The sequence below is a fragment of the Falco peregrinus genome, chromosome 2 (genome assembly GCF_023634155.1).
Source record: "Falco peregrinus isolate bFalPer1 chromosome 2, bFalPer1.pri, whole genome shotgun sequence".
Classification (NCBI taxonomy): Eukaryota; Metazoa; Chordata; class Aves; order Falconiformes; family Falconidae; genus Falco; species Falco peregrinus.
The window spans coordinates 34,832,864-34,849,220 of NC_073722.1; the positions used below are offsets into that span (position 1 = coordinate 34,832,864).

The following is a 16,357-nucleotide window of genomic DNA, read 5'->3' on the forward strand; positions in this document are numbered from 1 at the left end:
TTAGGTGACAACGGGGATTAAGTTCAGTAGGTAACCAGTTAAGTAGCTATTACTTGGTTCTCTCGGTGGACTACCTAAGCTGAATCCAACTTGCAGACGTGTGTTTCTTATTGAAACATACTTCTCTCTTCTATCGGCTGTAAGGAGGATTGCCAAGATAGATAGCATGGATAACTGACTTGTTGGAACACATATTTGCATTCCTTTCGGATGGAATATTTTACTAGTGGAAATTTTTCCAAAATCAAGCATTTCAAGTGTTTGTTGTGAAGCTGATGTTTTCCCAGAAATCGTTTAACTTGAGAATAGTAGTAAATTCTGTATCTCATTAAAAACAGGAAAGATAATTAAGCTCAAACTCCAGAGACATGTTACAGGTTACAGAACATACTGTTAAGACAGGGACTGATACTAATGAGAAGGAAGGCAGGGGCAGGGAATGAGTAGCTGAGGGGAAAAAATCTGAGCATGTATTAATTACAGAGCTACAGAAGGCATTAAAAATGCGAACAGAAGTAGTTGATTGTAGACTCTCGGGAGTTAAGGTATATATAAGCTTAAAAAAAAATGTCTGATTACCTCGAATGATGAGTTACTCGGTAAGGACAGGTGACATACCAACAAATGACAGTTGGTCCAGTATGCAGAACCTGTCCTGAAGAAGGGTAATTTTTGGCCAAGAAAAAAACCCACCTAACAAATAAAATAAATAAGCACTAGGGGTCAGTCTTGTTCCAGATCTGAGTTCTCCCGGTGTTTTCTTTAAGAAGCAGATTTTATCAACGAAGTAATGCAATTATTTTCGCTTTACAGTAGTGCCAACGATTATGGAACAAGGCTGTATGTGAATAATGAACAGAAACAGCAAGAGAAAAAGTGTTCTATAGATAAAAATAAATTTAAAAATCATTTATACACATAGCAGTTTTTTCCCTGACATATTGTAGTACCATACATTTGTGTGTGTTTAAAATGGATACCTGCTTTTTCTAAAGGTGACTCGTTTGTATTTTGTATTAACGTTTAAAACATACAGATCTGGTCTATGCTTCTAGAAAGCAGGAAAGAGATTCTATATGCACAAGTACAATAGTAACAAAGAATCTTATATGTAAACTTTATTTCTGAAAGTTTTTATTTTATGTTGGAGAAATAGTCACTCTACAAAAACCTATAATCAACAGCAAATCCTCAATGAGTTTTTTGTAAGGTTATGCTTTCTAGGGGAATATAATGTGTAACCATCTTTATGTTTAAGATACTTTTATTGTACAATTAGCTTCATGTAGTTTTTTTCTGCTACAGGAGTCTGTGGAGAAAAGGATGGAAATGGGAAGAGAAGAGCAGGTAAAACTTTGTGATTCTTGTGGCTTTAAAAACACAGGATTTTTATTTTAAGTGAAACTAATAATGCAAACTGGATTATTTTTGATTCACATATGTTTGGCAGCCCATTTGTGCCTGCCTGCATCTCAGATCTACAGATGAGGATTTTCTCTGGTGTATACCTTGCAGTCCCTTATGATGGGTTTCATCTAGGATGTAAGATTTATTTCTTCCAGTCTGCTTTAAATATTTCTGCTAGGCTTTGTATTTCTAGGTAGAAATAGAAATCAGGCTTCTGTTATGGAAAACTGAAGTCTAACCCAGTTAGCCATACAGATCCAGATTCCCAGTATCCCAACATATTGGTATTTCATGTGTAGGTGGTATATAACATGCTGAAGTAGGATCACAAATGTTGGCCATTTAGACATTGCTCCACATAAAGTATGTCTCCCTGTGATACCAGATACTTTGTTCAACTGATAAGAGTTGTTTGCTGTCTATTTTTTACAAGTTACGTTTCAGGGCCTTGACTGTATTAATTAGCCTTAATGGCCCCTGACCAGCCACACCTGGGGCCTCCAGCCACACCCCTTGCCACACACCTTGCCCATGAGCCCAGGAACCCCGTGTCAGCTCAGCCTTGGGCCTTAGGTCCTTTTCTGAGCTAACTCTCAGAGCTCAGTAAAGGCTAGCTGCTTTCTGAGGAATGGCTACAAGGACTGACTGGGAGGCCAAGGGCCTCACCAGTAGCACAGGCCTAGAGGTTGTGGCTGGTGTGTTGCACAGTTCTATCAGAAAAAACAAAGGACTAATGAAAGTCAGAACCTTGGCTGGTGCTCCAGGCTCTGGAGGGAAGTGTGCTCTAATAATTCAAGCTTTTTTCCTTGTCCTTTGAAATGCTGACCTTACCTGCTATGGTCTATGTCTGGTTGTCTCTCTGCTTCTGACTCACTGTTCTAGGTCCTTTCTCTTCCCTTTGTTAAACCTGTTGTGTTGGCAAAGACGGAGTGCCACAGGGTAAGTCAAACTTGCTGCATACTGGTTACTTTGTTGTAATTTTAGATGTAGGTCACTGGGTAAAAAAAGGTTTTAAAAGGGAAGTTGTTGCTGTCCTCTTTAGTAGGTGTTCAGTGGCCTTTATAACAGATGCATCTGGTTGGTTCCAGTTTCTGTATTAAAAACATAAGCAGAATAGTATTTCATCCATAATTGGGCCATCATTATGCAGTAGTAATCAGAGGTTCTGTTCACCACATTCCTCCAAAATGTGTGTATGTAAATTGGCTATAAAATTGTATATACATTTTTTTAAAGTTACTGTTTTCAGTCAATAAGGCAATCAGTATCACTTCCAGTGGTTTTTGAATTGGACTGTCAAATCCTGTTTGCTTTATGAGGTGGGAAGAAGTAGAAATTATAAAGTAGTTCTATATAATACTATATATATATAGTATTGTCCAAGAGGTACCAGTAGCAGAACCACTTTATACTTGTTCTTTTTCTTACATTCAATCCCCAAACAAGCTTTATTTGAAGTAGGATAGCTCTTCTTGTGAGTCTTCTGACCTCTATCCTTACTTCCCTTTTTTTTCTTTTCTTATAAGAAGGAAGGAACAGTCCCTGAATTCTGTATTCTGCGTCAAAAAGCTACTCAGAGACCCAAATGAATTTAAGTGGAGATCAATAATGAGGATAGTGATTTATTAATTAAATTAGAATCTCACTTAGGGTTGCAGCTTCATTTGTTGAGACACTAACTTTAGAAGTTTTAAATCCATTTTTTATATGGCTTTGTCATTTGAAACATAACATGACAATGACTAGCTGTATTATTCTACCATTCTCAAGTACAAATTTTATTGGACTGCAGAACAGCAGTAGAGTGTAATGTGGGGGATCAGTTTAACTGTGTCCTCATGTATTAAAAAATAAATCACACTGACTTCAGTAGTACTGGTATTCAGACAAAGAGTGGAAGAATTGGGTTCTGTATTAATTGGGTTTTGGGAAAGCTGTTTGTAATATGTTAAACAAAGGTGCAAATTTATATATTAAATATTTGATATGGAAATATCTTCTTTATGTCTTAGAATTTATAGTAGCTAGTCTGAAAATCGAAGCTATACAGTCTGTGTATTCAACAAGCAGGAGGTACCAAAAATGCAAGGCTTATAGTCTTTTACTCATAGATGATTTGGGTTTTATGATAAAAAGGAAATCAGTTAATGAGTCTGAGCAGTAAAGGTACAAACATGTGTAGTTACTCATAGACTTACAAAGACTGTAGTGACCTTCTTCTCATAATTTACTTAAAATGAATGCTTCCATAATAATTCAAGCAGAAGTGTGTGTATGTGTTTTCTGTTGAGACTTGAAATTTTATTTAAACTGTGTGCCATATACTTCCCCAAGTTCATGAACATTCTGTAATCTACTTATGTGTTCCATGGGGTTCTCACAAAACCCACATATGTATAGTACACACTTGAATTATGCTTTGTGACATCCTTGCTTTGCTGCCTTGTCTGTAGGTGCTGTCTAGATCAATTAGAAGAAAAAAATAGGTGAAATTCTTGTTGAAAAGCTCTGGCATTATCTAGTGAAATCCTGTTATTGAAACAAAGTGGGGTTTTTTGAGTAGTGGAGCTAATTGACTTGAGTCACCTATGAATTTGTTCTGTAGTTGCATTTTCTGGTACATGATAACTGACTGAAGCTTTTCGAGTGTTACGTCTTCTGTGGACTCAGAATACTTTACCAGTGACAAATTATGTTTTGCTAAAACACCATCTTGTACCAAAGCCTCAAGTTTTTCCTTCTAACCCCCAAAGTACATACACAGCCTGCTTGAAAATACCACAGTGGTTTATTCCCTTCCCAGTGTACCTGAAGGTCTGTGCTCCTCTGCTCTCACTGTGCTTATCTAAGTGTCAAGTCTCTGTCCAGCCGTGCATTCAGGTGCAGTGTGTTCTCTGCTGTTCAATAGAAAAAGTACGAATGTTACCATCTGTCTAGTAGCGCAATAACACAGGTAACTTATTGTAAGTAGTTGTAAAACCTTTTGCAGTTTTCATGGAATTATAGAGTGGTTTGGTTTGGAAAGGACTTAAAAGATCACCTAGTTCCACCCCCCCTGCCATGGGCAGGGGCACCTTCCACTAGACCAGGCTGCTCAAAGCCCCATCCAGCCTGGCCTTGAACACTTCCAGGGATGGGGCATCCACAGCTTCTCTGGGCAACCTGTGCCAGTGTCTCACTATCCTCACAGTGAAGAATTTCTTCCTAATACCCAATTTAAATGTACCCCTTTTACTTTAAAGCCAGTAGCCCTTGTCCTATCACTACGGGCCCTTGTAAAAAGCCCCTCTCCAGCTTTCTGGTAGGCCCCCTTTAGGTACTGGAAAACTGCTGTCTCCCCAGAGCCTTCTTATCTTCAGGCTGAACAACCCCAACTCTCTCAGCCTCTCTTCATAGCACAGGTGCTCCAGCCCTCTGATCATCTTTGTGGCCCTCCTCTGGACTTGGTCCAACAGGTCCGTGACCTTCTGCTGGGGGCCCCAGAGCTGAACGCAGCACTCCAGGTAGGGGTCTCATGAGAGTGGAGGGTGAGAATCACCTCCCTTAGTCTGGTGGCCGGGCTTCTTTTGATGCAGCCCAGGATATGGTTGACTTTCTGGGCTGCAGGCACGGATTACTGGGTCATGTTGAGCTTCTCATCCATCAGCACCTCAAGTCTTTTTCCTCAGGGTGGATCTCAATCCATTCTCTGCCCAGCCTGTATTCGTGCTTGGGATTGTCCTGACCCAGGTGTAGAACCTTGCACTTGGCCTTGTTGAACATTATGAGGTGTGCATGGGCCCACCTCTCAAGCCTGTCAAGGCCCCTCTGGATGGCATCCCTTCCCTCTAGTGTGTTGACTGCACCACACAGCTTGGTATAGTCAGCAAACTTGCTGAGGGTGCGCTTAGTCCCACTGCCCCATCACCAACACAGATGTTAAACAGCACCAGTCCTAGTACTGACCTGAGGAATGCCACACATCACATTTTTCTTAATTTGCTTTCTATTTTCACTAAGTTTTTTTCTTTTTTGGGGGAAAAATGTGCTAGGAAATTGCTTTTGCCCTTTGTGTTCTCTTGATTGTCCTAATAAGCTTGTCAATTTTATCATAAATGTACATATAATTAAGTTCCTACACTTTTTTCTCAAATTGATGACTGCGTAGAGGAGATGTTATAGCCATATCAACTAAGTTAGTGTGAGTACATGCCTTATTAGATACCAGACAGTTGACAATGGCACGTCCTTATGCCCTAGCCATAGAAAAAGTTTCAGTCACAGACAGCAGCATCTTTGACATTAACGACAGTGGATGGGGAAACCGTACTTAGTCACTCCTGGGTGCAAGGCTCTTTTCTTACTTTTTCTTAGTAATGTTCTGTCTGAACTCAACTATTCTCTGCTTAGCATCTCCTAACAGCTGTGATCATCTTCGTTTTCCTTTCTGCCCTTTCCCTTCTCCCATGCATCGTTTCTCTGTCAGTGTTCATTGCCTTTCACTCTGGAGTGAAGATTCTTTCTGTCTCTGCACATTTAAAGTCCCTCCTTTTCTCCTAGCAATTACAGGGTTTGGTTTCTCTGTCCCAAGGTCTTATCTTCTTATGCCTTCTCTTCGTGTATCTTCTCACTCCTACTTCTCCCCGCTGCCCGAAGGCATTCTTCTTCTCTTAGAGGGTCTGTTCTTAACGGTGCTTTGTGTCTTTTTGCCCTCACCAAGGATTTCCCTTTCTCACTGAGATTTTCCCTTTTCCTTTTGCCTTACCCTTAGTTGTCACTGGGTAATCCTCCTTCCCATTTCTGATAGTCCTGAGGAAGCCCTTTTTCAAACCTACCACTAGCAAGTGGAAACTTCTTGCCCAAGACAAATGGAAAGCACTGCCAGGAGGTGTGATGGGAAGGTACCTTACCTGCATAGGGCAGGGGGAAAGCAGCCTCATGTCCCCTCTGGCTGGCTACAAGCCAGCACAAGCAGAGTGGGGCCCTCTTGTACCACCATGGGGTCTCTTGTACTAGCTGCAGTACAAATCAAAGTATATCAAAGGGGTGTTGAGCAGCTTTCAGCTTCTCTTCCCTGTTCTTCCTCCCTTTTCTGCACCTCTGACTTCACCCTACTTTGCTGCCTTCTCCTTTCCTTTATTCTAGACTTGTTTAAACATGTCCACTGTTTTCCTTTTGCATAACATTTTACAGAAAAATTCTTCTTTAAAAATCACATTGTCTTGATAGCTGTCTTTATGCCCTTTCCCCTAATTTTTCTGTCCTCTTATTTATTTTTACATGCACAAGCCTGGTCTCTTTGAAGAGAGGGAAGGCTTGCAGATGAAAAAAAAATGACCTGTGATAGTGTCAGTTTTCTTCTGGCACCTTTCCAATGCCTTTCGTGTAAGGGAGGGGAACTGACCAGTCTCTTTGGATAAGCCAAGTGGACCAGATTCGGGACATGGCTCCTGGGCTCAGCAGTGCTCAAGTGTGCCTCATAGCTGGAAGAACTCCATTCAGCTTTCAGGACAGCACCAAAAACTGAACAAGGTTTTCTTCATCACTTTATTGGTCTATCCGGAGTTAGGGAGGATCGCAAAATTAACTGAGATTATGAAAGATGCCAACACCATCTTCTATAACCACCTCTGCAATCCTTTGGCAGCTCAGGAAGGCAACATGATTTAATAGTCAGACGATCTCTGTAACAGATCCCCAGCAACGTCTGTGATGCTGCCTGTATGGCTGGCTCAGTGTCTCCTATGGGGAATGTGTAGCATCCAGCCGCTGGCATCTTCTCCTGGCGGAAGCTCAACCATTTGAAGAGAAGGGGAGGGAAAAAAAAAAAACCAAGCAGGATGTTTGCACATGCTGTTCTCTGCCTTCTCGCCTGGGTGTTTTGCTGAAGGATTGGGACATCTGCACAGAAAGGGAGAGCAGCGGTGGCTGGAGGCTGCCCTGTTTGGGGCTGAAGTTCCTCCGGCGCTGTGGGGGTTTGAGCGCATGCAGCGCGCCGGGGGAGGCCAGCAGCAGGGACAGGATCTCACTACCCGGCGCGTACAGACAGACCTGATTAAAATTCAAGCCTGATGGCCTCTGGCATAAACAAGATTCATCAGCCCGGGACTTGCGATGGATCTAAAGCAGCTCGCAGTAGCTCGGCAGAGGAATGCAATTGGGAAATGCACGTGAAAATGTGCAAGAAGATTGCCCAGCTCACTAAGGTAAGTCGCTGTTGCAACCTTCCCAGGGAGGTGAGGTTCCCCTCGCCGGGGTGGCGGGGCTGATTCGGAGCTGCCTGCGATGGCCCCTGCCTAAGAGGAGGGAAGGGAAACCGGTCCTCTCTCGTAAGGGGGTTGTTGAAAACATCGGTGTGCACAAACTTCCTAACAATTTCCCCACGGGTGCTACGGACCAAGCGTAGCGGGTTGCTTTTGTGGCTGACGGTCGACATCTCGCACTTAATTGCTCTAATTAGCATGCAACAACAGCGAGAACTCAAGCTCTGCGAACAGGGTCTCTCTGTGTGCTGCGCGGAGGGATTGAAGGTATCAGCTTTTTTTATTGAATGACAAAGCTGGCAATTAATTTGCATTTTATAGGTTCTCGACTAATATTGTTGTAAAGCTGCAGCCGAACTGTGGTACTAAAGTACAGTATTACTTGTTGTCTTGCACTTAATTGTTCCTGATGTGCATAAGTAGAGATGCTTTAAATGACATTCGTAAAAGACAGGAGTTGGAGGAGAGACAGGACTAAATTACGTAGTATAGTGTACTTGAACTTTTAGTCAATACTGAGCTACACTATGAAATGTTTTGAACAATTTCCACACCATATTAAGAAATAAGAGAAAATTTGTAGGAGGTGGGAGTTCTCTTTTAAGCTATTTTTTGTTGCATCTTTGTCAGTGAGAAAAACCTATTTCCTACCCTTGTTTACTCATCCAGCTTTTACATGCTCTGTAACCTCACTGCAATTGGTTTAGACATTTTAGCAATGAAAAAACGCTGACAATGAAAAACCACTGACTCAAAATGCAGGTGAAACAATAGGCAGTCGTTATGATGTTAAACTTAGAATGGGTTACTAATTACAGTGCCATTATTCTCATCTGATGATGACTGTATGTGATAATGTACATTATGTGTGTGAATATATACACAAGTGCTACCTAAATTTACACATATACTTGCTGTATTATACCTACTGTACTATATCAATATTTACTTTACCAGTGCTTTGATTGTGATCCTTACTTTTTGCCCATGAATGCACATCTTACTCTTCAAGGTACATTTTTATTCTGTAGTGATTTAAGAAAACCAACACAAATCAATTTTTGTTATTGTTTTGAACACATATGTTTGAGGAATGAGGGTTGTAAAACTACTTAAAGATAAGCACTTTCTGTTTATTGATAACATTCCTGATTGCTCAATCACATGAAAGTTGACTGCAAATTACATTAAGATGGGCTGAGGTGGTCCATTGTTTTCTGTCTGCTAGTCACTTGGGGACAAAAAGTCTTTTATCACTTTTGCACACTAAGTAAAATTTGTCTGTAAGTATAAAAAAAAAATCACAGTATTACCTTTTCTAGTAGAAAAGCTATAGGTGGATCTCTTAATTGATAGCTTATACTTCACAGTAACAAGAGTTGGGGAATCCCCAGCTCCCTTTCTTGTTGATCTGTTTCTCAACAGCAGACAGAGCATATTGAGATCTGTGCAAAGAAACACGTGTTCAAAATTTTCAGCTCTCAAGCTAAACTCATTTTCTGTAGAGATTTCTGTGCCTTCCTTTTTACAGAATAAATGATTTTTTTTTAAGTCTCTCTAATCTCAACTAAATTTTAAGGGGAAAAAATATCATTCCTTTCTGAAAACTCTTATTACGTATATAAAGTTTGTCTTTGGGTTGGGGAAGAAAGTTCTGCTACTTCAGCAGAAAAAAGGGGGGGGAAGATCACCCCCTTGCAAAGGATCGTGGCAAAATTTCATTGCACTGTTTTTTTCAGAGCTTTGGTTAAATTTCTACTGTTAAAATGTGGGTGGGTGATTTCTTTACTTTTAATAGAATTTCCCCTCCAAATGCTTTTCAGTCATCCGAAATAAAAATGATTTATGCCTGAAGCTGAAAAAAGTACTTCTGAAAAGCATGTCATTCTGTTTTGGAATGTGGCCATTCCAAAATGGCCACAATAATAAGAACAATTTTTCTTTGCAATAACACTAGACTTACAGAGAACTCATGGCAGAATTGGAATTTTAATCATAAGTTTTCCATTCTAAATTCTGGGTAGACTAACGCTGTACCAACAACAAGCATCTGAGAAGAAAAATCTGAGACAGGTTGGATGAGTAATGGCTGTATGGAAAATTTGTTGTCGTTTTTGGCCTGGGAACTTTGAGAGCTTTCTTTTGACTCACTGTTTTCTTGACTATATTACAGTCAGGATAATTATAATAAAATCCCTCCTAACTTTAAATTGCCTGTAGTGCTTTCGTTTCCTTTTTCTAACCTAGTGTGCAATACTGCTGTCTGTTGTTACACAGCTGCAACTCCTTGTCCCAGTGATGTTAATTTTTCATTGATGGGGAGATAATGATATAATTACTCATCTACTCCTCATTGTGCCAGGAGAAATGAATTCAAGATGTTTAAATTAGGTGTAGGATACAGAGCTTGATTTACATTCTGTTCCTTTGTTACATGGTCAGTAATGGTCTCCTGCTCTCAAAGGCAAAGGAGGGGTGTATGAAGGCATCAACAGCAGAACTAAGCTGGGTGAGGTGGTAGAGTTTCCATCATTGCATGAAGAGCTGATTACGTTGTAAGAGGTGAGTTGGTACAGGAATCCCCATAGGTGACCAGGAGTCCTGAAAGCTGCTCCCATTCTACTGTCCTGCTACTTCTGCTTTCAGAGAGGTACAATATAGTAAGTTTTTATACCTTCAGTGGTGCATTTATGTGTTCTGCACCTTTTTGGCTGTAGCAAAAAAAAATACAAACCTTTAGAAACATTCTGTTTGCTCTGGGCAGCAAACCAAGGTTTTTTGTACCCTATTTATCAGTATTTTTAGATTCCTGGCCCTTCTTACAAAGATTGACTTTTTTCACTGTTGATGTGTAGAAAATACATTGGTTTTCCACATCAAGCTATTACAATGAACAAAGCCAATGAGCGTATTTGTAAGCTCAGTCAGGCTCCCTGTTCAGTTCTCTGCCCTCTCTTTCCACAAAAGTAAGGTGGCCTTTGCATTTCAAGGCAGAATTGGCCCCATCCTTGTTTACCATTAGACATCTTTCTGCCCACATTTGAAGTACACTAATGAAAATATGGCAGAGGTTTATTATTAATTGTATGGTTTAGGTTTTGCATTTTAAAACCTCAGCTCACAGCACTAAATGAATATGTGGGACAACCAGATTTTGTTTGGAAAAAAATATATTAAAAAAAGGAGTATATTAAAAAGTTCAAACTGAATTTTTTTGTTCCCATGGTGCAGGTAAAAAGTTTAAAAGCTCTGGTAAGATTAGTGAGTTTGGATGAGAGCTCCAAATAACATTGCAGCTATTTCCAAATAAGTTATGCTTTGATTTATGAACTTACAGCAATTAAAACAGAAACAGTGCTTGCAAATGGGAATGGCCATCTGTATTTGTCATTCACTTCTACAAATCACACCGTTGGTAGGTAGTTCATTCAAATTAATAGGGAATTGAAGTTAGTGTATTCTTAAGATTGTAGCAGTATGCACAACTCTGTACCAGTAATTAAGTTTAGACTTTTCCATTAGGCGCTGGACCCTTGACATGCTGTTTTGTGCTTGCTGGTTCTTTGTATTTCTGATCTGTTTAGCAACAACATGGAGGTTAAAATGCATGGTGACTTTTATAAGACACTTCAGGTGTCACTCCCTGCTGCCTCAAGCTACAGATTTCTAAAATCCCTTGGCTATTACAGGATTTTCATGTGCTTATGGATTCTCAGAACAGCCCTTTTTATTTGGGATAGGCTGAGAAATGCAAATGAACTCCTGAAGATGAGTGTTGAGGAAAGTGGATCAGCTTTCATTGAAAAGGCAGCTTGGGCAGGGCTGGCAAGGACTAGACTAGGTATACTGCTGATATCTGTGCTATTCGGGCTTCTTTTCAAACATCTGCTGGTGGGGCTCAAACCAAATTTGCTGTTCTGGACTGCAGCCTAATATGAATAAGTAGGATGGTGACATTACCTGGTGATCAGAGAGCCACAAAACAGTTCTGCTTCCTTCTTAGTGACAAATTTCGAGATACCGATGAAGAAGTATTTTTATTGAGAGTAGATACCCTCAAACTCATTTTCCCTAGGGGTTCATCTGACACTATATTGAGAATTTGGGAGTCTTGTTGTAAGAAGCACGTTTTAAATTCCAGTATTTCTGGTCAAGTAGATTGTTAGTCAAAAAATCAAGCAGTCTAGCAAGAATTTTGTGTATGTATGATTGGATACTGTCTTGACAGAGGAAGAGAGTGCCATTGCAAGGAAAAATTAATTGCTGATAAAACACAATTATGAACCCTTTTTTTCCTTCAGGGGAAAGAAATGTTGAAGCGGAGCAAGTGTGCCTAGGCAAATGTTCCTTAATGACTATGTGGAACAGTTGAAAATATTAAACATACTGGCTACTTACCACCATCAGTCACCAGGAAGTTTATTGCCCCTCAGATCAATCAGCAGGGTAGAAAATATGAACATTATTAAATAAGCTTCAGTGGAAAATCAGCCAGATAAGCAACACCCACTTTGATTTATGACTTAAGAAAGGGTGTCTGACTTTTGCACAGAAGTGTATGCTCATATTTATTTCTATTATTTTCATTCTGCAGGTGGAAATTTACAGAAGAATTAGCAAGTGGCCTGGTCTGTCTGTGAGGGTATAGACAGTTTACACCACTCCAGTGTCTTTTGGGATGGCTATATATTAGATCTTTTAACCTCTCCTGGTTTATTTACTGTTTTAAAAAATGGCTGATATGTTTAGGAATGAAATGGGATCAAATTCTGATGGCTTATTCTGGAAGCACCTAACAGCTGAGCAACCGTAACAGAGCACTCCTGTTGTCTACTCATGTTCCTAATTGAAATAAGTTGCCTTTTCCACATTGTTTAAGCTAAGTTTATTGACCTTATTTATTGTGATGTGTTAACAGTACTCAGTAACCAATGCTTACAGTGGCTCAGATGATGTGCAGTTAGTTGTTATGCTGCCAGAGCTCTCCTGTGTGCTTGAGGCTTTTTGATCTCAGTTCTCTAGAGAGGTATTCAATATTCTACAGAAATGAAGCAAAATGGAACAGCATAAAAACTAGGATCGTGGTTTTGGAGCAACAGTGTTTTTCCTTTGGGCGAGGAATATAAAAACTGGTTTCCATGTAGGCAAAGAGAGAGAACCTTTTTATAAAGCTTTGTATAAAGCTGCTTAAATTATGTACTAACAAGACTAACAGTCAACTATCAGTATCCCCATCTACTTTATGTTGTATTTGTTTTCATGATTTTTTGGTAAGATTTTGTATCAGGATTTCAAAGTTAGCATTGTTTTTGCCTACCAACTGACAAAAATGTGTGAACTAAGATTTCTTGTAATCACAATGTTTTCCTTACAGAACTATAAAAGGGAATTCCAGGATCATAAAATATGTGTGCAATGTCATATAATTGTGTTGTTCAACTAGTTGAAAGCAGTATTAAAGCCACTATTTCTAACCGGAAGGAATCTAGCATCTTATTATTTGGATGGCTAGAAATTGTCATTTAAATTAATTCAAGGGATGAAAATGACATCTGTGTATTGGAATTACCTTGTTACCATGAGAATTTACCATTGACTATACCAAGTTTGCAGATAATCTGATGGCTTTATTAACTGACAGCTACTTTTATAATGGAAACTGCATACTAAATTCACATCACTGTTTCAAGGAACCCTAGTAAATGTTTATATACAAAATATTGTGCATTTTATTAGTATGCACATTACAGACAATAGGTAATAGGACTATCTAGCAATCCATTAATTGCACAAAAGAAAATTGCAAGGTTATAATTTTTTCATGTCCTATCTTTTCTTCATGGGTAATGTATAAAACTACCCTTTTCAGTGACACTGTAACTGCATCTCTCTCCTAACATTTTCTTCAAGCAGTAAGCAGATGCCGTTATTTTACAATTAAGAAAATTATACCTGAGTTAGAAGTCAATGCCAACTCAGCTTGAGATGTTCTTCCTTAAATATTATAAAGCTGTGTATTTAGGCTTTTGAGCACTTCAGCATTGTGTATGGTATATAAAATACTTTTTTAATGTGAAGTATCTTTTTTTCTTCCCCAAAGTCACGTACATCTTCATTAGGTAAAAGAGTGTTTGTGTTTTATTAAAACAGCTGTTACATTAAGGTAGAACTACCTCTGTTGCCACCTCTACAGTCAGATCTTAAGCACATTAGCTATCTCACTGTAACCATTCACTTGTTTTTCCTGCTTTTACACAACCAGACTGTCTCTGTGTGTGGTGCTAAAGACCACTTTGTGCTTTTAGTAGGAACAGATAGGCATGTGAGCTCGTCTTGCATAAAGCCATCCAGCACCGGCACTGACTTAATTTATCCTGCCTCCCAGTGGGGCACAGTAGCTCAGGCTTGGCTGTGCTGGTTCAGACTTGACATTTTACTTAATGTATATTCATTTGTCTTCCAAAGGTCTCGGAAGCAACAAAACACATATAACCCAATTACTGAGGAAATACTGCCTTTATTCATAAAGAAATTACAAACTGATTGTTTTCAAATAGGGATTTTTTTCTCAATGTTCTTGGTGAAATTCATCTGAAGTAAGATTGTACCTTTTTAATGTAGTTGTCATTCAGAACTTTGTATGACTTGGCCTTTAGGCACTTAAACACAGTTTTAACTTAAATCAGGTTACTGCCAGAGAAGTCTTCTGTTTTAATTATGTTTGGAAGCTACAGCATTTGGTTGTGACTATGCACTGACATTTAGAGGGTTCTATAAGAGCTACTTTGAGATGTAAATATAAGATTACATAATATTCTGCTTTTTTCATGCAGGAAGAGAGAACTACTAGAATCTGTTAACAGGGCTGTTAAGAACTATAGCTGGTACTTTTAAACGTTTTTACAGTGTTTAAATGTTGTTACTAGGATGATGATATAACTTAGTATTTCATGAGAATAGTAAACTGTCTCAAAACTACATGACTTTGCAATGTGTCTGCAGTGCATTGCCACTACACTCTTGGCAATACACCTTACAGTCCTTGTCCCCTCGTTTTTGGGGTGAGGCATGTGTATTGGAGAACAGCACAGCTCCCTGCCCACTTGTGCACCCAGAGGTGTGAATTCAGGCAACGTGTGGCCCAGGGAGTATAGTCAAGTCAGAGTAGTGACAGGTGCCTCTTCGCTATCCAGTGCACTCATTGTTCATGATATAAACACGATGCTGTCGGTTTTGTGGGGCTTAAAGCTTTAAACTCCAATGCTTAAAAATTTAACATTAAAACAATTAAAAATTAATGTAAGCATTAATATTTGGACTAGAATTATCATGGAATTATAGAATGGTTTGGGTTGGAAGAGACCTTTAAAGGCCATCTAGTCCAATACCCCTGCAATCAGTAGGGACATCTTCAGCTAAATTTGGTTGCTCAGAGACCTGCTGTGTTTTTTCAGACCAGTTTAAATTTTGCATACTGTTTCCACTTGTTCTGTCAATCAATGGTAGTTAAATTTTCTTGGTATTGTGATCGCCAGTGCAATCTCAGGAGGTGTCCAGTATGTGCTTAATATGCGTATTGATTCACAGGTCCAAAACCAGATTTTAGTGACTAAATATTCTTTATTGTCGGCGCCGGGTGTACAGGGGATCCTTCCACCAATCGTACACACCCAGAGGGGCAGATTATCTTATATTTATATAATGAAACAATGAATATTCAATTAACGCCTATACATATTCATTACCTGAACCTGCCTACCGTCACTTCATATGCTAATTAGCTTCACGCTTGCGCAGATTCTTCCAAAAATTGTGGGCCGGGGTCTTTAGAATGTGGGCAGTGGTCTATGGGAGGAAGGCCGTAGGTCTTCCTCATGGTGTACTTTTCACCTTAGGTCTCAAAAGTGATGAGTTGGCAGACTTGTAGAAATCTTTCCCAGGGTTTTACAATACCCCTCGTAATTTTACTCAAGGCCATCCTGCTGTCCCGTTATCTCCTTGGTAGGGCAGCTTGCTTTGCAGATAAGGAGGACAGCTCCCCTTGCAGAGATTTGCAACTTTCTTGCCAGAACAGTCTATATGATCTTTCAGACATTTTAACCCCTTTGTCGCTATACAATTACAAGCTTATTTATGCATTAAAATGAATATTGGTTTATGAATACAAACTTGACCATATTATTTACAGCTTATTCACATCAGTATGCTTAATGGAAGTGTGAGTAGTCGCTGTATTCAGTCTACCTCCATTTTGCTGTGATGAGTATTTGGGTAAAAATTACATGGGTACATGAGTAATAGTGTAGTGTTATGATGTGTATTATTATATAGCCCTTTACAGAATAATATGTTGATTCTGGCTCCTGCAATACTACTTTGAAAGGGAGGAGGGAAACTGCAAGAAAAATATCTTTGAAAAACCACTGTATGCTGAGGTCCGCCTGAGCCAGTAGCTTGTCTCTGGTGGTGCCCAGAGAGTTAGAGGAATATGCCGTGCCTCTAGTGCACTTGTGTAAAGTGCCACCTCCAAGCTGTTTTGTAGTTCATATGTTGGAAAAGGTGATGCGTGATCATTTGCTATTTGCCCTCCTCATTATACTTTTGACTGTAGGGATGTCACAGAGGAGATTCAGTTTGCGATTAAGATACTTTACCATTCATGTGTACTGTATGTCCAAGCTGCCAATGTAATCAGTAGAGCCTAGAGA

The 16,357-nt window shown here is 39.6% G+C and overlaps 1 protein-coding gene across 7 annotated transcripts in view; it reads left to right on the forward strand.

Moving 5' to 3' along the window:
- FAM184B (family with sequence similarity 184 member B) overlaps positions 1-16,357 on the forward strand; it is a 51,988-nt gene that overhangs the window by 491 nt on the left and 35,140 nt on the right. For 4 of the 7 annotated variants that reach the window (XM_027789623.2, XM_027789624.2, XM_055795468.1 and 1 more), the window contains exon 1: positions 5,538-7,592. In XM_027789623.2, coding sequence (XP_027645424.2) covers positions 7,458-7,592 — 135 coding nt within the window. In that variant the 5' untranslated portion in view covers positions 5,538-7,457. Of the gene's footprint in view, positions 1-1,305; positions 1,348-5,536; positions 7,593-16,357 lie in introns of those variants that run through there. The other 3 variants (XR_003555408.2, XM_027789625.2, XM_055795469.1) reach the window with 2 other exon arrangements.